Below are 25,236 nucleotides of genomic sequence, written 5' to 3'. Positions count from 1 at the left end.
GAAAAGCTAAACCCTCTGACACGCTGCTTAGCTGCACTTCCCTTTCAAAGGAATTTGTGTAGCTCAGGGACTCTCTCTTGAAGTTAGTGTCAGAATAATTTTTTGTTTTCAAATATGACTTTAATTTTTTTTCCCCAACTGAAAAAAGTAAGAGCAGAGGAAAAAAAAAAAAAAAGAAATGATGACACAGTGGATTTGTATTCTGTAGGGAAAATGTGCTCCCTGTTCCCATTTTCAGCTGTTATATAAAGCACTTGTTTAAACGGTTATAACCATTGGGTTGTTGAATTTTTTTTTCTTTCCCTGAATTCTGCATGCCTGTAACACAGAGGCTGTGCTTTCTACATCAGAGTTGAAGTGTGACCTGTGGAATTTTCCTGGAATATCTGCCCCACCTGGGACTACCAGAAATCCTGCCATCAGCTCAGTCAAGTGAGCACAGAGTCAGAGGTGCTCTAGATCTTGAGAAGGGGACTTGAATTCAGCAACTTTCTTCCCTTTCTTCCTAGGGTGAGGTGCTAAGAGAGATGGGTAGAGAGAGTGAGGTGACAGCTGAGACGGTGGACAGTAAGGCCGTATGGGGAAGGTTGTTTTAACTCAATACTGTGACAGCCATCCCAACCTATCCAAGATGGTGCTGCCCTCCCTCTCAGCTCCCCCTACTCCCTCCCATTCCCTCCGTCCCTCCCTCCTTCCTTTCTTTATATACTTTCTGGAAATTTACAAGGTCAAGTCAAAGACTACTCGCTCCTCCAGATGCCCCACTCACCTGCCCCAGTTCTCAGAGGACCCAGAATAACTGAATGTGTATCTTTCTCTGACCTTTTTACTATGCATACGGCAACACACACGTATCTTTGTTTTTTGTTGTATTGCTTTGTTTTGTTTTGCAAAACGGAATCAATGTGCGCGTTGTTCTGTGCTCTTTTTCTTGCTTTAAACTGTGCCATAAAGGCTCCTCTCTTTTTGAGCACACATTTGCAAAGCGATGTCTTTTCCCCTTCCCTGCAAATAACCCTTAGAAGATGAGAGAGTGGGGCTGGTTCCTGACCCCCTCACTCCCTACTTAGCTGGTGAAACTCTGGCCTGCTCTAGGTGTCCCTCCTGACCTTGCCCATTTCTATTTGTCTGCCCTCTCTGCCTGCCTCTTCCTTCTGTTTAGGTCACTTTGATTATTTAAATACAAGGCTCAGAAATAAAACAGGTGGGTGCATGAATAAAATGCAATTACTGTGCCAGGTTGAGGTTTTTGCTTGTTTGCTCTATTAAAAAGCCATCCTTCCCAGGGTTAGAGTGCTTACTTGGTTGCACTTTATTTTTGCCAAATGTAAACCAGTGAATTTGGGGGGGCTGGTTGCTTCACTATAGGTTTCTATTCAGTAAGGCTTGAAATTTACCAATAGAAACAATAGAACCAACTTGACTCATGTAAAACTCAACAGACATCAGAATTTTAGGATAGATCTTTATGAAAACCTATGCTTATTCTTTTTATCAGGGGGTTCCATTTTATCATAATCCTAGGTTAGAGTTTACCCACAAAATCAATAGTGTATTTTATTGTATTGGAAGATGAACCAAAGGAAGGAAGGAAGAAAATAACATTGAATGGAATTGTGAAGAAAACAAAAAAGGATATTTTCATCACCTTGCCAGCTTGCAAAAAGTATTGAAGACTTTTTGTGTGCACGTGGCCTCTGAGAATAAATTGTTCTGTTGATATGGAATATTCACATACCGTGGTCTTTTGGCTTAGTATCTATTTCCCATAGAGGCTTAAGTTACTAAGGTTAATAAATGTTAATGTAGCAGGCTGTTATTCTAAAACTCTTCTTGTTTTCTGTCAGGTTTGTTACATCTGTAGCTTCCAATATTTTTCTTTTTTGAAAATAAGAACTTTAAAAAGAAAAGATACTATCCTGCCAGCCACATGGCTGGCATGGGTCCTTGTAGCTCAGTGGCCCCATTAGTTTTCCATTGCTGCAATTTTAGAGTCTATTTCATGATGATGCTTATATGTAAGTGAGAAAGTCAGACATGAGAGCTAGGATTTTTAAAGCAAAAACAATTTTGTGCTTTCTCAACCAAATAGACATTTGAATTTCTGAGCCAATTTCTAAACATAGAAAATATGTTTAGCAGGAAAGAGTTGAAAGTAAGTTCAAGATTTTTGAACATAATAGATGTCTTTGCATCTCACGTCATTTGGGAGCAAATAACCTGCCTGAAACCTTTGAAGTGTGCCCCCTTCCTTTATGTCACTGACAGAATTCACCAGGAGGGCTTAGAATTTGTTAATAACCAAACTTCATCTGCCTAAAGGCAGATGAAGCAGGCAAAAAATTAGTGAGTTTAGAGGATGAATTACTATTTTCTTAGCAGGAGTTCTTCATGGGACATCTGGAATTAAAACATCAAGGAAGATTTTTCAGCGATATTAGCTCAAAAACACAGTTTTAGTTATTCTTTCTTTGCCTTCTCAGTGAAGTGAAAACTGACTTTTTATCTAATAAATAACACTAGAGAATAGTGATGCTATTGTAGATTGTCTGAGCTTTAATGAAAATTTCAGAAAAGGCATGTGTTAGAGAACGCTTTCAGCCTCAAATGGGGAGGGAGGCACTCCCCATGCCAGTTCAGACATGAAGAAATGGAATCTGTCTGTCCAGCCTGATTTACTGAAATTAAAAATAGCAGTACAAACAAGGCACAACTAGATATGAGGTAACTATTCAGTGGCATTTACTGTGATGTGATGCTACACTAAGACACCTGCAGTTTCACTGTGGTCCCTTCCTTAAGCATTCTCCCATGCTTTTTTCTTTAGGGACTAGTCATGCATTAAAAATCCTCATGAACCTGCTGTGTTCCCACCACGTTTTGATACGTTAATATTTAGTGTAATGTCTTTTAATGTGTTTGCCCATAAGGCCTTTTTTAAGGGAAGGATAACTAATTTTTTTTCTCTTTAAAAACCTAGAGGAGAGAGTAAAATATAACTATAGCTTATACAATTTCCAAGGTGTCATCTTCCTGTTCCATTAGTGCTATGCTGCCTGCCTTACCCTGTTCACAGTTTGGGCAGTGAGGGTGTCACCACCCAGAAGCAATAAAAATGTTAAGTGCTATTTCTTCACCCACTAATGGGTTGAGTGATAGCATGACTTTAACTTCCGCATGGTTACCTGTTCTGCAGGTACTAACGACATCTCCTTTTCCAAGTCAGGGAAATTGAGTCATTCATTCCTTCACTCATTTATTCAACAAATCCTTACTGAAGGCCAACTACATGTGAGACACTGTTAAAAGCAATAGACATTAGTCTTTAAAAAGACAGACAAGAATGGAGCTTCTATGCTAGGAAAAGGGGTGAGGGCAGACTGTAAATCAGTACAACAAATCAGTAGAGATACGCACTGGGAAGAAAATAGAATAGGGCAATGAGGGGGATTATTTTAGATTGTTGGTTAAGGAAAGTCATTTTCAAGCTGCAACTTGAAAAGCAAGAGAGAACTGGGCATATGGAGATCTGGGAAAAGAGCATCCTGAGCAGAGGGAACAGCTAATGCAAACTTCTGAGATGGGAACGAGCCTGATATGTTGAAGAAGGCTGCTGTGGCTGGAGCAGAGTGGATGAGGGGAAAGGGGCTAAATGAGCTCAGCAGGGGGGCCAGCACCAGACTGACAGTACCTTGGTGGGAAGACCTTGGTTTTATTCTGAAAGAGATGAAGGCTTCCGAGAGTTCTGGTCAGAGGAAGAATGCCATCTGGTTACCTTCTGGAAAGTTAGTACATCCTGGTTACTGGTGGAATATGTATTTTAGGGATAGAGGGAGAAGAGGGAAAGCCCAGAGGTGGAAGGTGGTTTAGAAGGTCTGTAAGTTATCTATTGCCATGTGACAAATGACTCCAACACCTAGCAACCTGAAATTTATTATCTACATGTATTGTCTCACATACTGTCTGTGGGTAAGGAATTTAAGACTGACTTAGCTGGGTCATTCTGGCTCAGGGTCTCATGAGGTCACAGTCAAGATTTTGGCCTGAGCTGTCACCTAAAGTCTTAACTGGTAAAAAATAATAGATGTTAGCATAGATGTGATGAAAAGGGAACGCTTATACACTGCTGGTGAGAATGTAAATTAGTACAACCCCTGTGGAAAACAGTACAGAGATTCCCTAAAGAACTAAAAGTAGATCTACCATTTGATCCAGTAATCAATCCCACTACTGGGTATCTACCCAAATGAAAAGAAGTATTCTGTGAAAAAGATACTTGCACATGAAGTTTATAGAAGCACAATTCACAGTCACAAAGATATGGAACCAACCTAAGAGCCCATCAGCCAATGAGTGGATAAAGAAAATGTAGTGTATATACACCATGGAATATACTAGTCAGCCATAAGAAGGAATGAAATAATGTCTTTTGCAGCAATTTGGATGGAGCTGGAGGACATTATTCTAAGTGAAGTAACTCGGGAATGGAAAACCAAATACCATATATTCTCACTCATAAGTGGGAGTTAAGCTAAGAGGACACAAAGATGCACAGAGTGATATAATGGACTTTGGGGACAGAGGAGAGGGTGGGAGGGAAGTAAGGGATGAAAGACTACATATTGGGTACAGTGTAGACTACTCAGGTGATGGGTGCACTAAAATCTCAGAATTTACCACTATAGAATTCATCTGTGTAACCAAAAATCACTGTACCCCAAAAAGCTATCGAAGCTTAAAAAAGAAAGAGAAAAATAATTTTTAAAAAGTCTTAACTGGAGTTTGCAGGATGGTCACTTGTGGCTGTTGACAGGGGGCTTCAGTTCTTTGCCACACGGGCCTTTCCATAGGACTGCTTCAGGGTCCTCAGAATGTGGCAGCTGGCTTTCTATCCGAGAGAGAGCAAGGTGGAAGCCATGATTTTTTTTTTCTGACCAAGCCTTGGAAGTAGCACATTGCCATTCCTCGGTTTCCTATTGGTTACACAGGTCAGTCCTATTCATCCTGGGTATGAATATAAAGAGGTGAGAATTTTTAGGAACCACCTTATTGGCTGGCTCCCATAGATGGCTTGTATAACAAGTGTGCAGGTGGCAGATAATGGTGGCCACCAGAGCTCCCAGCAAAACTACACTCTAAAAATATAGATGCATCTGGTAACACATTCAAATAGAGGGTTTCCTCTGTCATTGGCTGCTTGGTGGCCTGCTATTTGCAAATCAGCCCACAGAACTTAAAAAAAAATCCAATTATAACCCATTGTTAGACTCCGAAGTCTTTTAGCCACTTTGTAAAAATAACAATTTACTTGGCTTAATTTGACAAATCTTCTGTGATTATGATAACTGACAGAATGATACAAACTATATGTTTCTCAATAATTTAAATAACATCCCAATCTCTTGAGCAAACAGGAGGAAAGATGAATACACTGCTATTACATGCATATTTTATATAACACCTCTTTTCCTCCTAAATTGTCTACTGGTTTAGTTGTTTGAATAGGCTTAATGTATCTCTTGCCAAACCGTGCTCAATAAGCTGTCATTCTTATAGTTACTTAATGGGAATATGCTTTAAGAACAAGTAAATCAGCAAGATACCGGGGGCCCTGGAACTTCTGTCAGCTTAGTTATGGAAGCTCAAGGCTGACTGGTGTCTTTTAGTAGCAGAATTATCTGTCAGAAGGGAGGATTAATTTAACAGAGTGTAGGTAGAAATCCTTCTACTTAATTAGGGAGTTGTCTGTCGCTTTAAATTAGTTTCTGTGGTAGCATTTTCACAGCTTTATTTTATTTTAGACAAATAAAAGAAACCAAAACTCAAATCACTGGGGAAGCAACCTTCAGAAGGAAAAAAAAAATGTCAGTTACTCTGACTGTGGCTCGTTGACCAAGGAAGACTTGTTACTTTAACAGCTTGTGAAGATTGGTAGCATTGGTGACTGAGCCTAAACTGAACACCATTAGTCTGAGGATTGTTAGATTTTAAGGATAGTTAGAAGGTTTGGCCAAATTCACTTTTCTCTTTTCCAACTCAAACATAGAGAAAAAAGTTACTTTCTAATTTTTTTAACTGTATTATGTCATAGTTTTGAAAGAATGGTTCTTACTGTTTTAAATTCAAACCTCCACAGTTCTTTCCTACCCATTGATAAGGCAATGGAGGGATAAATCATATAGATCTTAAATTTAAAGGAAAACCACTAGCAGTAGTGAGCCCTTGGCACAGAAGCAGATGCTGTCATTTCTGAGGTTGTTTTGAGTAAAGTAATATCCTTAGGCTGTGAGTCTGACATAAATTCTCCTGGGATCACACAGCTCCCCTACATCATAAAATCGATGTTTATGTTGTGCTTTAGTGCCAGCGAGTGATGAAGAGGAGGGAGCGGTTCTATTTGACAGCTCCAGCAAGGTGGCCGCTGAACCCTTTGACACATCATCTGGGTCTGTGCAGCTCATTGCCATAAAACCCACAGCCCTCCCTGTGGTGCCCCCGACCTCGGACAGGAGCCAGGAGTCATCAGCAGTCCTCAATGGCGAGGTGAGTGCCTGGGGACCCAGGGCAGGAGATGGTCCAGCCAGACTTGGGAAATTCGGACGAAGGAATAACACCTGTGAATCCTGGGTGCAGAGTGCACCTAGGGCCATATAGGTCATCTTTACCTCTGCATGTACTAGGCCTCTGCAGAATGAATCAAGGCATAACTCACCCCAGAGGAGTTTGTTGGGTGATGTTTTTTGTTTTGTTTTGTTTTTCTTGAGATGGAGTCTGGCTCTGTTGCCCAGGCTGGAATAAAGTGGTGCAATCTTGGCTCACTGCAATCTCCACCTCCTGGGTTCAAGTGATTCTCCTGCCTCAGCCTCCCAAGTAGCTGGGACCACAGGTGCCCACCATCACACCCGGCATTTTTAGTAGAGATAGGGTTTCACCATGTTGGCCAGGCTGATCTTGAACTCCTGACCTCAAGGGATCCACCCTCTTCTACCTCCCAAAGTGCTGGGATTATAGGTGTGAGCCATCGTGCTTGGCCTATTGGGTGATTTTTTCAGAGCACTTTCTACGTTCATTAAAAGCCCAGAGGGAACTTTTTAAAAAATGTGATTATGAAAAGAAGCATCAGAGGTTCTGCTCCCCGACTCCCTCACACACAGCCTTTTACCGTTCTTGGCAACACTCCTAAACTGTCCATTGTGGGATGTTGCTTGTAGTGGGGATAGAAGAGGCTTGAATTCAGAGGAACTAGGGAAGATAACATCATATGGACAGGGATGTGGGCCGCTCTGTGGACTTTGAAATGACATTATCCCTTTGAGCAAATTTGAAACAACTCATTGGCTGCATCCAGAAAGCTATCAATGAATGTCATGTCAATCAGCTTTCCTAAGAGTCTGAAAAATATTTGTAACATTCACTGTAGAGTGATGATTTCATCAAAGAAAATTAGATAGGTAGATGGAAGCCAGAAGTTAGGAAAAAATTATATGCATTTCCTTCATCTTCTGCAGCAGATTGACCAGCAGATTGAAAATGTTTATGAACTTTAAGAAGATGCATTTGGACTGAACATGTGAACAATTTACGTTACACGTGTGCCCAAGCATGTGCATACACACGCTCTTAGTATTTTCTCTCTTCTTAAGCTGTCAGGTTGGTTGTTCATTTCATTTGTTTATATCCAGCTGTTGTTACCTGCAACAGGTGGGATATTTTCAAAGTTTTAAAGTCTTTTTCCCACCACACCCCAAGGAACATGCTGCAGCCCTATAAAACCAGGTATTGTAAATATGCAGCATCCGGGCCACTTATAAAAACATTTATAACCCAACTCAGGAAGCAACTCTTGCTTTCTGGGCAGAAAGACTGAGATGGCATAAAGACGTGATGGATTACCCTTCCTCGATTAAAAAAAAATAGCTGGTTGTGGACATACAGAGCACTTCTCTTTCAACCTCTTCATTTTTTTAGACAAAGAAGCTAAAGCTTGAGGGGACAGGTGGCTTGCTCAAAGTCACACTGCAGGTTATGGTGACAGCCATGAGGTTGAGGTCCCCTGACTTCCTATCCAGCGCTGCTTCCTTCTCTTTGACTCACTACAGCCTATCAGAGAATAAGAGCATTGTGCTTGAAAGAGCATGGATTCTCAAGCCATGCTTCAGGGGTTTAAATCTCAGATCTTTTACTTACTGTGTGCCCTTGAGCATGTTAGTTCATTTCTCTGTGCCTCAGTATCTCCATCCATAAAATAGGGCTGCTGTGAAGATCAAATTGGTGAATATATGTAAAGTGCTTAGAGTAGTGCCTAGCACATAATAAGCACTTTGATGATGATGATGATGATGAGGATGATTGTTATTATTATCACCACCAATTAGCAATGAAGAAGGATTAATCGTGTACTTTATGTGTCTTGGCTCTACAATTTGACAATCTGGATGTCTTCTCAAAACCAGTCACAGCCACTGAATTTTTTCTTGCGCACAATTCTGCCACCAGATGTGCAAGCCCTGTAATTAGAGGCCTCTGAGGTTGACACTAATGCATTGATAACTGCTGTTAATTCAGACCCTCTGTTCAGTTATAGACATGTGGTGGCCACCAGGCCTGGATCCTTTCATCCCGGCTTAATGATATGAGTGTCATAGAGACAGATTCCAAATCTGGGATAGATTCAGTTTATCACTCCCTTTTCCTCCCAGGCCCATCACCTCATCAAAGAAGGAGGGCAAATCAGCATCTTCCTTGTCCAGAAATGGATGCTACGTTTTAGTAGTTACAGGAATGGGCCTTGCCGGCATTTGGATTGGAAGAGAGCCCTGCATTGTTCTCTGTAATTTGCTGCCTTGTGGAGCCTGACACAGATTGTCTTATAATTTTCTTCCTCTTCCTATTATGGGTGGCTGGTTTAAATGAAGAAAGCACCACCCTGAAACCATACATTTTTCTTTTGTAAATTACATGACATTATTTTAAAGATCATTTTTAAGAGAACATAATAAAAACAGAAAGTTTGGAAATGTTGGTGTGACATTCTCATCATTTGTTACTTATTTAGCACAGTCATCTGCTTATATCTCCAACAGGTTGCAAGGTACATTAGCCATGTTCTCTTCCGAAAGACCAGACTGCCTTTGCCCTATAGGGCAGGACTTGGTTGGTGTTAGTGGTCATACAAGGCTTCAAAATTACCTGTCTCCCAAGAAAGACATGGATTTACAAAGACACGCTCTCAGATTCAGGTTGACAGTGTGGAAAGGCCTTGGGAGTAGGCTGCTTCCCCTTCCACCTCATCCGTCCCAACATAGCCTCTTCAAGAACTTGCTGTCTTATCCAGCTGGTCACCAGCTGAAGGGCAGTGAAGACCACTGGGTACCCCAGGACAGGAGCTAGAGTCAGGGCACTGAGAACTGGCAGAGGTACCCACACAGAGGAATCAAAAAGGTGTAGGCATAATTAAGGCCGAGCCACATTGCTAAGAGCATGGAGCAAGGCCTAGGCCTGAACAGGGAAAGGACAGACAGGGAGAAGGAGGCCTTGGAGGAAGGTCTCAGGGGACTCAGGTAAGTGCCAGGCTTCACGTTATCTGTGGTCCACTGTTGTGGGCTTGTCTTACGGTGGGACACAGGTGGGTCTGGCTAGCTCAACAGACCAGAGGTGATGCCTCTGATGGCTTTTTAGAAGTTATAACCTCCTGATGAAAGTCTCCCACCTGTCGGCCGCACTGGGTCAGGTGTGGGCCTGAGACTGTCTCTCTCCCTAGGTGAACAAAGCCCTGAAGCAGAAGTCAGACATCGAGCACTATCGGAACAAGCTACGCCTCAAAGCCAAGAGGAAGGGATATTACGACTTCCCCGCAGTGGAGACGAGCAAGGGTCTGACCGAAAGAAAAAAGATGTATGAAAAAGCCCCAAAGGAAATGGAGCATGTTTTGGATCCAGATTCAGAACTCTGCGCTCCATTCGCCGAGTCGAAAAACAGGTACAGTCTGTAAGGGATTCTGTAAAGGGTGTTGTATCATCGGTGGGCTAAGGGCAGGCCTCGGGCAATGTATCCTGGTCCCTCATCTGGTACTGTAGGACTGTGTTCTCTGCAGCCCAGTGATCTGCACCACACTGGTCTGTGCAAACAGGTGCTCTGTAATGAGTCTGAAAGAGAATAACATTAAAGCCATTCAAAAAAAAAATACTTGGACAAACAACCATAATTGTCCTTTAGCTTAATGGTATTTTCAAAGCAGTTACTTTTTCAGAGCTGAATGGTAATTGTAATTATCACCTACCTAATGGTACAGCTTCCAGATCAAGGGACATTGTATTGTTCACTTGTTTTAGAGGCTCTTGTGTAAGAAAAGCAAATTTCATGCCTCACCTGTTCATTCAGCCTCAGTAAGTACTTACTGCACAGCTGCTCACAGCTCCATGCTGGTTTATCTCATTCATTCATAGACTTGTTCATTTTTTCAACATATATTGTCACCTGCTATGTATTAGGCACCATTCAGGATGCTGAATGCTATCATGCACATGTGAGCTTTTCTCATTCATTCATTCAGTTCCAGTTCCTTCAACATTTAATTGTGGATAAGATAGTCCTATTGCTGCTCTTAAGGCCTAATGGGAGAGAAAGAATCACCCCAAAAGTGTATTAATGCCAAGTGTGGTGGGTGTTTGAAGTATGAGGTACTGTGACGATCTAAGAGAAGGTCCTGTCCCAGTGAGGAAGGGCTAAGCCAGATGATTTAAATTGGCATCTTCTGCTGGGCATGGTGGCACGGCCTGTAGTCCCAGCTACTCGGGAGGCTGAGGTGGGAGGATCGCTTGAGTCCAGGAGTTCTGGGCTGTAGTGCGCTATGCCGATTGGGTGTCCACACTAAGTTCGGCATCAATATGGTGACCTCCGGGAGCGGGGGACCACCAGGTTGCCTAAGGAATGGTGAACCGGCCCGGGTCAGAAACGGGTCAGGTCAGAACTCCCATGCTGATCAGTAATGGGATCACACCTGTGAAAAGCCACTGCACCCCAGCCTGGGCAACATAGTGAGACCCCATCTCTGAGAAAAAAAATAAGTAAAAATAAAAAATAAATTGGCACCTGTCTTAGTTATTTTTGTGCTGCTATAACAGAATACCTGAGACTGGGTAATTTATGATGAACAGAAATTTTCTCACAGTTCTGGAGGCTGGGAAGTCCAAGATCAAAGTGCCGGCATCTGGCAAAAGCCTTCTTGCTGTGTCAGCCCATGGCAGAAGGCAGAGGGCAAAGAGAGAGCAAGAGCGGGCCAAATTCATCTTTTTATAACAGCACCAATTCCACCCACGAGGAGGAGCAGTCATGACCCTATCACCTTCCAAATGTCCCACCTCCTGACACCAGCATGACAGTAACCAAATTTCAACACGAGGTTTGGAGGGAAAAACCTTCAGAGCGTGGCTGCAGCCTTCCAAGTTTTGTTGCTCATTCCACATGCGGGGTCGAAGGCATAGGTTAGTGAAGCCAGACGTCTCCACCTTTCTTCCTTTCCTACCTTCCCAAAGTGCTTTCATGATTTGCGGCCATCTCTTTCCCATCACATTCTCCTTGGTGACTCCCCTCTGGCTTTGAGCATGCCGCCACTCCGACATGCCACAGAGCCATGACACACATGTTATCCACAGACTGGGAGCCATAGGGCAGTTTCTGGCCTGAGTAGGTACTTATTAAAAGCAAAAATGACTCTGTGACAGGCTTGGATCAAAGCCACAGAATCAAGCTGGGAGGTAGGGCTAAATTTTATAAATTGGATCAGCATAATTTATTTTCAATAAAGAAAAGAGGGAATTCTAAACCAGTGCTTAATTTACCATGCTTCTAATTAGGCTTGGTTGGTATGACAAGCTATTGATATAAAATCACACCATGACCCGGTTCACAATGCGTGTGTCACTGTGTTAATAACTGTAGAAAAAAAAAGAAAAAAGTTAGGGGTTTTATAGGGAGGCCGATTGCTTCTTTAGAGCTTTTATTTTGTACTTTGGGGTTTTTACTTCCGTGGTCTTTGGGACGGGAGCTGGGATAGGAGCTGTTTTTCCTGGATTTCCTGCTGACACTCAGGGAAAATAAATCAAAGCCACAAAATCAAGGTGGGAGTTGGGGCTAAATTTTATGAATTGCATCAACATAATCATTTTCATATACAAATTAAACTTTGCTAGAAAGTTACTTGAGAAAAATTTCAGTTAAGGCTTTTTATGAAAAGAGAATGAACAAAGAATGAACCAAACTTGCTTCTGTAGAGAGGCATCTGCTCTGCCTAGCACAGGTGCAGGCCGGATTCTTGGGGCCTTTTGATGACCTGCTAATGCCATGCATTATATAGCTAATTCTCAGCAAATGTTCATTGAAGAAATGGTTTAATGATCATAAAGCACCAAAAATAATGTTTAAAACCTTTTTGACCACTTAAGGGGAAAATATGGATAGCCATAAGCCGGGTGAGCTAGGAATAGGAATGAAGATAGGATCCGCCAGAGATGGTGATGGAAGGGACAGACAGAAAAAAAGAGGGTGACAGTCTCAGTAAGCTCGGAGGTGTTATTCTTGACACATTCTGCTGTTGACTCCAGAGACTGCTGTTTATCTGCGATCGCAGGTTAGAGTTACCTGTTAATTACTGCTCACGGTATAACTCTCCAGAGGTTCTGCTCTCAGGGACCCAGCCATAGCAGGACAAGTAAAGGAATCATGCTCTAGTGTAGAGGAAGCATCAGTATATTAGGCCATTCATGTTTTTTTTTTTTTTTTTTTCTTCCGTTTTTTTTTTTTTTGTGAGATGGAGTTTTGCCATGTTGCCGAGGCTGGTCTCGAGCTCCTGGGCTCAAGCCATCCTCCTGCCTCAGCCTCCCAGAATTCTGGGATTACAGGCGTGAGCCACCACCCCTAGCCAACCATTCTTGAATTGCTATAAAGAAATGCCTGAGACTGGGTAGTTTTCTTTTTCTTTTATTTTAGGTTTGGGGTTACATGTGCAGGTTTGTTATGTAGATAAACTTGTGTCATGGGTTTGGTTGTACAGATTATTTCATCACTTGGGTATAAGCCTATTTCCCAATTATTTGATTAAATAATAACTGAAAAAGTAACTGAAATAGTCATAACTGAAATAACTGAAAAAAATCAGTTATTTTTTTCTGCCCTCTCCCTGCTCCCACTCTCCACCCTTGAGTGTACTCCAGTGTCTGTTGTTCCATTTGTGTTCGTGAATTCTCATCATTTAGCACCCACTTACAAGTGAGAACATATGGTATCTGCTTTTCTGTTCCTGCATTAGTTTGCTAAGGATAATAGCTTCCAGCTCCATCCATCTTCCTTCAAAAGACATGATCTTTTTCTTTAACCTGGCTGCATAGTATTCCATGGTGTGTATGCATCACATTTCTTTTTCATCCAATCTGTCATTCATGGCCATTTAGGTTGATTCCATATCTTTTCAATTGTGAACAGTGAAGCAATGAACATTCTCATACATGTGTCTTTATGGTAGAATGATTGATATTCCTCGGGGTATATAATAGTAATGGAATTGCTGGGTTGAATGGTAGTTCTGTTCTTAGCTCTTTGAGGAATTGCCATAGTGCTTCCCGCAATGGTTGAACTGATTTATACTCCCACCAACAGTGTGTAAGTGTTTCCTTTTCCCTGGAACCTCGCCAGCGTCTACATTTTTGACGTTTTGACTTTTTAATCATAGCCATTCTGACTGGTATGAGATGGCATCTCATTCTGGTTTTGATTTGTATTTCTCTAGATCAGTGATATTGAGCATTTTTCGTATGCGTATTGGCTGCATGTATATCTTCTTTTGAAAAGGAGATTGGGTAATTTATAAAGAAAAGAGGTTTAACTGTCTTACGGTTCCACAGGCTGTACAAGCATGGCATCTTCTCAGAGAGGCCTCAGGGAGTTTTTATTCGTGGTGGAAGGAAAAGCAGAAGCAAAAGAGAATTGGGGCATGGTGCCTGGCACATAGTAGGCATTCAGAAAATTATGGATGGCTGGATGGTTGGATGGATGGATGGATGGATGGATGGGTAATGCTTCATTTGGCATGCTTCAAAGTGTATTGCCTTTAAAAAGTATATAGCAAAAGACTTCTTAGAAACCCCAATGCCACACACTCTTAACCAGATCTCATGAGAACTCACTGTCACAGGGACAGCACCAACCAACCCATGAGGGGTCCGCCTCCGTGATCCAGTCACCTCCCACCAGGCCCCACCTCCAACACTGAGGATTACATTTCAATGTGAGATATGAGTGGGGACAAATATCCAAACTATATTAATCAGTAACCAGAATTTTACCTTAAGACCTAAATTAAATCAAATAAAAGACAAAGTGTTTAGGTTCCAAATGTTGACTCATTACTAAATCTTTTAAAATCGTTTTCAGAGCCTTAAAAAAAAAAATCAGAATGCCTCATTTTTACATTATAAACTCTTACCCAGAGACACAAAGTACGTAACGTAACTGAGATGGTTGGTGTTGGCGGCCCCGGTCCATGCCCTCAGCTCTGCCTGTGCCTGTCCAGGCTGGCAGCATCCTCCTCACTACAGGCATCTGTGACTGCAACTTAAAGGCTTTTTCTCAGCAGCCACCAACCGGCAATGTCAGGTAGTTCAGGCACCGTGGAGCATCCTCGGTCCATAACTGAAGGATACTGATGGATAAATAACCCTGGCAAGGGACCTGGAGGTATAAATTATACTGTTGCAATAGCTACATTTTTTAGTTTCTGTGTTTGATTATTTGGACATCTGACCCCAGAGAAATTATCCTCCCCAGGCTGCTGGATGCCTAGTGCTAATAAAGGACTCACCAAAGCAGCCAGTCCAGAGCCCAAACACCAACTGCCTCCTTTATAGATGGCCTCGCAGGGCTGACACTCTGAGTCACTATCTGCCTGCCTTGATTACCCCAGGGCCAGGTACCAGAAAACTTGGGATAGCCCTTGTGCCCCAGAAATCTGCCAAAAGTATTCAACCAAAATTATTCACACTCCCCCTGTGGTGTGGCCTGTTCCCTCCTCTTGGGACCTGTGAGTGTAACAAGCCATAGCTGAATGGCAGTCATTTCCTGATCTATTGGCTGTGCCACACCTAAATAATAATAAAACCTACTTTTTTTTTGAGACAGTTTCGCTCTTATTGCCCAGGCTGGAGTGCAATGGTGCGATCTTGGCTCACTGCAACCTCCGCCTCGCGGGTTCAAGCGATTCTCCTGCCTCAGACTCCCAAGTAGCTGGGATTACAGGCGCCTACCACCATGCCCAGCTAATTTTGTATTCTTAATAGAGACAGGGTTTCTCTATGTTGGTCAGGCTGGTCTTGAACAAACCTACCTTTTAAAACAACTGCCTCCCACACTTCTCCAGGGAGTTTGAGCCTCAGTTGCCCAAAACACAGATCTACTCCAAATCATACCCTTTATTGATTTTCTTTCCTCTCATTTCCTCTCCCCAGCTAGTGCTTCATGGAACCACCTCCCAAATAAACCATTTACTCTCAAATCATCCTAGAACCTGCTTCTAGGAAACCCAATATAAGGTAATAATATATAAAGACAGAATTGCTCTGATGGAAGCTGGGCCTCCTTCTGCTCCTCACTCCTTCCCAGGCCATCTCTGTGGAACCCCAGGCTTCCATAGAAAGAGAATATAATTTGAGAACTACTTTCTTAAACTATATTGGGATTAACGAGCCAAGTAAAACTCAGCATTACCCACCCAGCAGTATTTTCAGAAGTAAAAAACTTACTTCTCAAGTTTGCATGCTTCAAAATATATTGCCTTTAAAAAGTATCTAGCAAAATATCAACAAGAAATGAATATACCTAATGGAGCACTATCTTATTAAAATAGTAATTTCTCTACCTGAGAGTTTAATTTATTTTTGAATAGGCACTTGCATACCAGGCGTGCATTGGTGGCCTGGTCAATTGAAATCTGTGTTAAACAGTGGCCTTTAAGCTCTATATTTTAAGGGGCTGTTGCCTCTGAGGGAAAAGTAGACTGCTGTACACTCCAATGTCGACACTTGTACCTACATTTACAGTTCTTGACAAGGCTTACACAATCTCACTATTGTATTTCTAACACTTGCAAAATAACCTACTTAAGTGTCAATTGCTAATCTTAGTATTTACTCCACCGCCACTCTTATTAGTAAATCTTTTCTAAATGGGCTAATTGATAATCTCAAGACAGTTGTAAAAGTCTGCTTTTCCCCAAAAATGATGTGTAATTAGGTCAAGGATGAGAATTCTTCTCGAGTCTGCGGAAAGTGTGAATCACTCAGAGCAGACTGTTTCCAGCCCACTGAGGTTGTGCATCCCTAAAGGAAGCCTCTCATTGCAGATAACTACAGGGCACAGTTTATACTATTAGCTTGTTAACTCCTATATTAGAATTAGAATTCTTTTGGTTGCAAATGGTGGAAATCCAGCACAAACTGGTTAAATAAAAGGGGAATGTATTATTGAGCATTAATGAAAGGTCAAGACTTCGGCATGGCTGGATCCAGGGGTCAGACGATGTCTCCTATGTTAGATCTTGCTCTCTTTTCACTCTGCTGGCCCCATTTTTGGACAGGCTCTTACCTCATGTTGATAAACTGGCTGCCAGCAACTCCTATATCCTATCTTCTTAGAAACCCTAATGCCAAGAGAATGCCTCTTTCCTAGTTACCCTAGTAAAAGCCCCAAGACTCAGTCCTACCAGACCAGCTCAGGTCAGGTGCCCAGTCCCTAACCCATCACTGTGGCCATGGAGATATGATGCTGGGATTGGTCCAGCCTGAATCACATGCCTACACCTGGAGGAAAGGGAGCCCCCACGTGACATCATGATGCTCCTACCAAAGGAAGGTTATCACGGGTGACAGGCAAGCAAAGACAACAGATGTGGTTTGAGCAGGTATAAACTCCTCATGGTGAAGGTCTAAAACCAGTGGTGTCTACTTTATATCCAAGGCTAAAGGCAGGGGTACTGCTTTGGTTTAGAGTTCTACTGCCTCTCCTAGACTATGTGTGACTGTAATTCTGTGACTAACTTATTGTGTGTCTATGAAAAAGTGTGTATGCCTGCCAGGTTTCTGGCTTCCCACATAGTCACTGGGAAGAAATAATATAGCCTCTTCACCTTCAACCCATGGATAGCTAGAATCTTAGAATAGAGAATTACATAGGTGGTGGTGGCCAGGCAGGGAGGCTCACACCTGTAATCCCAACACTTTGGGAGGCCGAAATGGGCAGATTGCTTGAGCCCAGGAGTTCGAGACCAGGCTAGGCAACGTGGTAAAACACTGTCTCTACAAAAATTACAAAAAATTATCCTGGCTTTGTGGCATGTACCTGTAGGCCCAGCTACTCAGGAAGGTGAGGTGGAAGGATCACCTGAGCCTAGGAGGTTGAGGCTGCAGTGAGCAGCGATCATATCACTGCACTCCAGCCAGGGTGACAGTTTGAGACCTATCCCTTACCCTCCAAAAAAGGGCAGTGTTTGGAGAGTTCTCTATGCAAATTAAACACAGAGAAACTTATGGCTGGGTGAGAAGGAAGTGCTATCCCTTTGCCACCTTGCAGGATCATGTGGAACTCACTTGTCCCCCATGAGCCTCATCCCCCACTTGTAAAATTGCCTCTTGTGGAAGAAGAAAAGCATAGCCACTATCCTCACCATGTTGCTGTTTACTTCCCACTTTTTGAAAAGATTTTTCTAATGACAAGTGGAGACAAGAGAGGGGTGACAAATGTATGAATTATTTAGCAGTAGCTGAGTGGAGCCTCTGAATGTGCTACTCCCTGAGCCTGAAATGCTCTGTGCCCAGATCAACGTGTGGCTGGCTCTGTTTAGGACTCAGCTGAATTGGCACTTCCCTGGAGGGCCTTCCCTAATCATCCTATCTAAAGTTGTCTCCCATCCTAGTCCCCATTTGTCACAGCTTAATAGCACTTATCACTCTGAAATTATCATGTTAATTTTCTGTCTCTCTCATCAGGATGTAACCTCTAGGAGAACCAGGGCCATAATCTGTTTTGTTCACTGTGGATGTTCATCATCTTCCATGGTGTCTGGCACATAGTAGGCATTCAATAAATGGTTGGATGGATGGATGGATGGATGGGTAGGTAGGTGGGTGGATGGATGAGTGGGTAGATGGAAGGGTGGGTGGATGAAAGGGTGGGCAAATGGATAAACCCCAAATTACCTCTGGGTTTATGGCTTCTTAGTCCAAAAGGAAATGTACTGCCGTAATAGCAGAAAAGAAATCTACCCAGAGTCATAATACTAAGCAGCCCACTAGCTACAGGGTTTATTAACACATCATAGAATCCTGTGTATAAAACCAGAAAAAGTAAAATGAAACAGGAGGTTGCTGAGTCAACAAAGGCGAATTTGTTCCATCAGCGTTAGCTATCCTAGAGGGTCAAGGGAGAACCCCTGGTCTTGCCATCAGCAGAATTTTAAATGAGGTTACAGTGTTGGAATTGACTGTGGTTACCTAGTTTCCATATGAACAGTTACAGTTCAGCCAAATGATTACAGCATCTGGAAAAAAAAATCTTTATTTCACTCTTTCTACAGCCCCTTATATCCTGGGAACAAACACCATCAATTCTGAGATTTGTGAGGCAAATCCAAACCCTTCATTGGTTGCCTGTACTTTGGATCAGTGGAGAATTCCATCTGTCAGGGCATTTGCTGCATCATAACAGTTGTTGAATTTTCTTCAGGCAACAGATGAAGAACTCTGTCTACCGAAGCCGGCAGTCTCTGAACAGCCCGAGTCCAGGGGAAACCGAGATGGACCTTCTGGTGACTCGGGAGCGACCCCGGCGTGGAATCCGCAATAGCGGATACGATGTGAGTCTCTGGTGGGCTGGGTGAATACAAGCTTTGCTTTCCCCTGAAGGCAAGGGGGACAGAGCATCCCACTGTGTTTCAGTTTATCACGTGTTTGTGGAATTTTAAAATGCACTAAAATGTTTTCTATTTTTTTATTACTTCATTTGCAAAGTAGAACTTCTTGGAATGTGTCAGAGTAACAGATAATTGCGAAAAGGATCATGATTTCTGAATTGCACCATGTTACGAATAGCACATTATGGATCCTAAACTTAATGGATATTCTAAATGCCCTTAATTTTTCCCCCGTCTGTCCTTAGAAACTCAGTAGGGACCATGGCCTGGGTTAGTTAGAATTCACTTGAAGACAGGCTTCTTTTAATTCATAGTGATGCTGAGAAGTTGGATTTGTTCCTGATTTCATAACTCCTTGCTATGCCATGAAAACAATGAGATGTCCAACAGAGCAGTCTGATGATTTCATGTGACAGAGTACATGCTTATGTTCAGTGATGTGGCCAAACTGCAGAAATTATTTTAATCCTATCAGATTTCCCCAGATGATAAGTCACAATTTGGTGCCTCCTCTCCAGCTGCGTGCACCCTGTGACTTGTCCTTGCACCCATGAGCTCAGGTGAATGGTCCTGTGCTCAGATGTACAGTAATGCCTCACCCTGCCCCACCATATCCTATGAGCTTGAACACCTAGGGTTTTTTTGTTTGTTTGTTTTATATATATATATGTATTTTATTGCATTTTAGGTTTAGGGGTACATGTGAAGAACATGCAGGATTGTTGCATAGGTACATACATGGCAATGTGGTTTGCTGCCTTCCTCCCCATCACCTGTATCTGGCATTTCTCCCCATGTTATCCTTCCTCAACTCCCCACCCCCCACTGTCCCTCCCCTATTCCCGCCCACAGACCTCAGTGTGTGATGCTCCTCTCCCTATGTCGGTGTGTTCTCATTGTTCAACGGTCGTCTGTGAGTGAGAACATGCGACACACCTAAGTTTATGAACGGTGTTTCCTTCCCATTTCCCTAAATGTTTCTCTAAATACAAATTAAAATTTTTCTTTAATAAAAGTTATAATTCAAATATATCTGGATAAACTTATGTTTTAATTTGAGAAGTTGTAGTTTGACACTTGGTTTTTAAAATATACCAGGCTAATTGGAAGACAAGAATATTTTTCCCCCTCAGGATTAGTCATCTTTTGCCACAGAATCTTAAAATGGGATTTTTTTTTAATGGTCCAATGAAAAACAGAGATATTCTACCTAATTTGAATTTCGAATCACCTTCCTTATGTTTAACCTTCATGTTTGTGTTGGTAGTGTTACCCTTATCTTTTGTTCCTTTTTTGTTTTTCATAAAACAGTTTGGTAGTTTAGTTTTATAAAATTACAGTTGCTTGGGGCAAATCTTCTATTTTCCCACTAGGTTAAATTATATAATGTTAATTTTTTCTCCTTATAAAAAATTATTTCCTATGCCAAATTCATTCAGCAATTTGGTAATCAGCCTGTGATTAGAAATCGGGCATTAGAAGTTTCCAGTTAATCTTTCCCCACCAACAGTGAACCTTCTTCTTCAATGCGTGTTTAGTTTGGGGAACTTTTTCTTTTGCCCAGGCATCTGAGATACAATAGAATTCTTAATTTATTTCAAGATTGGCATTAATAGGTTTGTGTGTGTGTGTGTGTGAGAGAGAGAGAGAGAGCGAGCGAGCTTCTGGGCAAAGACACTTTGACAGTTGTGAGGAAATGGACCAGAGGTTTTCCTATTAACCTTAAAAAGGGAACATTGCAGATGGTTTTTAAACCCCAGTGCCATGATTTGCAGCACTCACTTAATACCTTTGGAATGTCATGTTAGCAACTTACCTAGAACAATAGAAGAAGAGAGAGAATTTTTAAGAGGAGATTGCTCACCTTCACAGACATATAGAAGTATACCAAGTACAGATTATTTTAGGGGAAGCCTGGTTTATTCTAATAGACTTCTTTAAAATAGGTATTTCTTTGAGAAGTGCATGTGATCTCAAAAATATAATATAAGCTCCCTTAAGAGAAAACGACCATCTAGGGAATGGCATTAAGAAATTAGGTGGTGGACTTGGGAGAAATGCCAGATACAGTATGCACCTAAAGCTAAACAAATAAATTTAAAAAAGAAAGAAAGAAATTAGGCGTTGGCTATAAGAATGAAATGCTTACCTGTATCTCTTCTTGTGCTTTTTATACTAATCATATGAAAAGTGTCTAATATTTATCAGCCGCTTACCATAGACCAAGCCCTATTCTATTTTTTTTTCTGTGTTTTATCTCATTGCGTTTGTGTAGTTACCAGTCAAGTAGATGCTTTCATTATGCCCATTGTATGGATAAAGAAACTGAGGCCAGTTATATAATTTGCCTACCCATCCCCAGAGCTCCTCCCCTTAACCACCATGCAATATGTCTTCTATAGTCATCCTTCCTCACTATACATCTGTCCTTATGTAACATAATCCATATCCTATATTTTGAACCTCTGGAAGAAGCTAGATGTCAGGGCTCACAAGCATTTTTACATGAATAACTCACACAGGCAAAACATGGACCAGCAAATAAAGTAGGGAAAAAAAGTGAGTCATAGTTTTAAACAATGCATTCATTTTCGAAGCTCTTGATTTTCTAAAATTACCAGAGCACTTCTGGCAAAAGAATCCATTAGCACAGCAGTGAGCCGGTCATTCAGTCGGAAACATGTCATTCTTCCCACTGGGTCTGGGGATCCAGAAGCCCTGCCAGAATATCCAGTTCTTTCTGCCAGGTTGGGGAAACTTCACACCATAGAAACAAAAGCACTGGGAGATTGATTTAATTTTGAATTTTTTGAAAGATGACCGGAGTCCCAAAGGAAAAGCCTGCATGTACAAATAAATGAATAAATGCATAAATAAGCAAATACACGCTACACAGGCAAATCTTAGTACCAGGGCTGTAGGAGCATGGATTGTTTCAAAATTTTCCCATAGAGCAAAAGATATTAGGGCCTGTAGAAGGGAGACCCTTAACTCCAAGGGGCCTGGGATCACTGCGTTTTATAGCAACAATCTTCAACCTTTTGGTCACTCTGCCAGCTGAGGGATGCCGTGCAGTCCCGTCAGTAGTGATGCCTCACTTGGTGGCAATATTCTAGAAGGACATACTCCCACTAGAAGGATGTGTTATTTTCTTTCTTTTTAAAATTTATTTATAGGGCCGGGCGCGGTGGCTCAAGCCTGTAATCCCAGCACTTTGGGAGGCCGAGGCGGGTGGATCACGAGGTCAAGAGATCGAGACCATCCTGGTCAACATGGTGAAACCCCGTCTCTACTAAATATACAAAAAATTAGCTGGGCATGGTGGTGCATGCCTGTAATCCCAGGTACTCAGGAGGCTGAGGCAGGGGAATTGCCCGAACCCAGGAGACGGAGGTTGCGGTGAGCCGAGATCGCGCCATTGCACTCCAGCCTGGGTAACATGAGCGAAACTCCGTCTCAAAAAATAAATAAATAAATAAATAAATAAAATAAAAATAATAAAAAAAAATAAAATTTATTTATTATACTTTAAGTTCTGGGGTACATGTGCAGAACGTGCAGATTTGTTACATAGGTGTACATGTGCCATGGTGGTTTGCTGCATCCATCACCCCGTCATCTACCTTACGTATTTCTCCTAATGCTATCCCTCCCCAATCCACCCACCCCCCTGCTATCCCTCCCATAGCCCCCGACCCACCAACAGGCCCTAGTATGTGATGTTCACCTCCCTGTGTCCATGTGTTATTGTTCAACACCCACTTATGAGTGAGAACATGTGGTGTTTGGTTTTCTGTTCTTGTGGATGCTCCAGACTTCCCAAAGACCAGATCATATCATTAAACCAACTTTGGCATTGAAATTAACTCATCCCCATGTAGAAAGCAGGTAGAAAAGAAAATGTCAGCCTAACGTGTAAAAGCAAAAATATCTCTATTTCAAAGTATTTTTAAAATGTCATTTTCTGAATGAAAGTCATGTGGAACATAGTGAAGCAGTGAGGAAAAGAAAAAAATGCTGCAAATATGATTCTCAGACAGAATAAAGACCTAAGTGATTTTTCCTTTATCAGCCAAATTATTTAACCCAGTAGTGAATATGAAGCCTTTGCTTCCAAAAGGCAAGTAATCATTAAATCATCGCTCAGAAAGAAAAATGCACCTCTTCAACCTTGATCTGTTTTTGGAGTTTAAAAATCTGTGGCAGGAAGGGAGTCAGCTATGTACCTTGGCTATGAGGCAGACTCTGAAGTTGATCGTTTGAGTTATAACTTTGAAAATGAATGCCGACCTCTCAGAAGCAGGGAACTTTACAATACTTCCCTTAGTTTCTCTCCAGCACCTTGTGAAAGTTCCATGCACTGGAGGTGGTTGCCAGTCCAGTGGGCGCAGACCCTAAAATGTGGGCAGTGGGTTTGAAAATGGTAAGTAGGATTGGTTGAGTCATTGATGCATCTCAAAGAGGCAATCACAGTCATTAGTTCTCATTCCAGAGGCTTTCTTCAGGGAAATGTTTGAAACCAGATGCTTCTACAGCTGAAAAGTACACATAAATCCATAAAAAGGGGTATCAGGCAAGGTCCAGCTGCAGAAAACTGAAAACATCAAGCTGTTTCAAACAGATCCAAAAAAATGACTAGTAGGAATTAGGCGCTCACAAAATCATCGGAAGGCTGGAGGAATGTTCCTGGAAAGATTCCTAGAACAAGACCACACGGCTGGCCCTGAGGAGCTGCCGCCTCTTCCCCAAGCAGAAAGGCGGAGAAGCAGCCTGCCTTGGAACACCAAGGTTAAGAAAACACAGTCGTAGCATGATCCAGGAATGAGAGAGCCCCACAGAACCGGGGGGAAGGACTCTAGTGCTCAGCAACCCAGCTTTCGGCAGCCAAGGCAGCAGAAAGATGGGCCTGCCTCGTTTCCTCTGTCCAAAGTGCACACAGGTGCATCTGACTGACAGGACCAAAGTCTTATTCGCAGCCACAGCCTCCTGGAAGGGCTGGAGATAGAAGATAGCCATTCAGCCTCAACAGTACAGGAATGCATACTGCAAAGAGGTTAGGTTGCCTGTCCATTACCTCCCCTGCGGGCACCAGGTGAAAGCAAGAGGAGAGAAACATTACCAGGCAGGGCAATACTCAGGAAGCAGTTGGGGCAACTAGTGGATAAAAGTATGTCGCAAAGGGGACAACGTACCCATTTCTCAGAGCTCCGTCCACAGCAACCTGCTGAAGAAGGTGTGGGCGCATTGTCTGATGTCAAGCCTGTAGGCTGACGATGCAGCCAGCTTCCTTTGTTACAGGTGAGCAGTGGTTACTGGAAGGAGATGAAGGAATTGAAATGGTTGTTTTGATGAGTTCCATTTGTAGAAAAATGAAATATTATCTGGGAAACCCCTGATTGCTCACAAAGCTTATGGCAAGTCTGGGGCCTCCAAGGTAAATTTGTAATCCTACGATTAATGGAAATCCTTTCTGCCCACCCACTTCCCACCCCTTCCCAGCATCTGACGGCTTTGCCATAATAGTTAGAGACCACGGCCAAGCACAAGAATGCCCTGGTGCTGCATAATGGAGTGGTCCCTATTAAGAGTATAGCCTGCTCTTGGCTCCACTGGGAAGCAGTTGGTTGGATTTGGAGATTTTGTCCTTCATTCTAGAAGCAACCTGCTTGTTGCCCCCCTGAACTAGGCGCTCCTGTGTTGACCCCACTACCATCACCACCTTAGCATCTCACCCAGAACTTTCTTCCCGAGCCCCCCCATCTCATCCTTTCATTTCCTTCTCCTACCTCTGCCAGCTAACATAAGCTATAATTACCCTGACTTGATACATTATCTCGACGTAATTTACAGTAAATTCTATTTTAACAGGGGCTTCTAATCCAAGGGAATACCTGCTCATGGGAAATCAGGCTCCCTGGGAGAACCTGAGGCAAAGAGATGGAGGTGTTGGAGGGTAAAGGGGGTCTTTAGGTAAAGTCCAGATCTCACCAGGTTGGTGGCTGCCCAGAAAGATGCCTATCAACCCCACAGTGATGGAGGCCACTTGGCAAGTGGGGAGTGGGAGGTGGGATGCTTGTTGACAGGTTTGGGAGGGAGACGGAGGGGCTTCAGGATGGCCTGGTGACCTCCTTCAGAGCCAGGCTTCCCCTACAGGCCAAGAACTTTCCTCTCGTGTAGACAACTTCCCACTGGGCAGGAGACAAATGACTTCCCTTCTGTGAGTGGCACTCAAGTGCCACCTGCCTGCATCTTCTCTCTGATCCCCTACATTCTGGACCCTG

General features: G+C 42.6%; 1 protein-coding gene across 5 annotated transcripts in view; it reads left to right on the top strand.

Moving 5' to 3' along the window:
- Nucleotides 1-25,236, top strand: part of KIAA1549L (KIAA1549 like) — a 286,237-nt gene that overhangs the window by 215,238 nt on the left and 45,763 nt on the right. For all 5 annotated transcript variants that reach the window (XM_032283624.1, XM_032283623.1, XM_032283622.1 and 2 more), the window contains 3 exons: nucleotides 6,362-6,543; nucleotides 9,761-9,978; nucleotides 18,769-18,898. In XM_032283624.1, the coding sequence (XP_032139515.1) occupies nucleotides 6,362-6,543; nucleotides 9,761-9,978; nucleotides 18,769-18,898 (530 nt within the window). The remainder of the gene's footprint in view (nucleotides 1-6,361; nucleotides 6,544-9,760; nucleotides 9,979-18,768; nucleotides 18,899-25,236) is intronic.

The sequence above is a fragment of the Sapajus apella genome, unplaced genomic scaffold, assembly GCF_009761245.1.
Source record: "Sapajus apella isolate SASKATOON/1434 unplaced genomic scaffold, GSC_monkey_1.0 scaffold14, whole genome shotgun sequence".
NCBI lineage: Eukaryota > Metazoa > Chordata > Mammalia > Primates > Cebidae > Sapajus > Sapajus apella.
The sequence above is the reverse complement of the archived record's forward strand: the minus strand, read 5'-3'. Positions and strand labels throughout refer to the sequence as shown.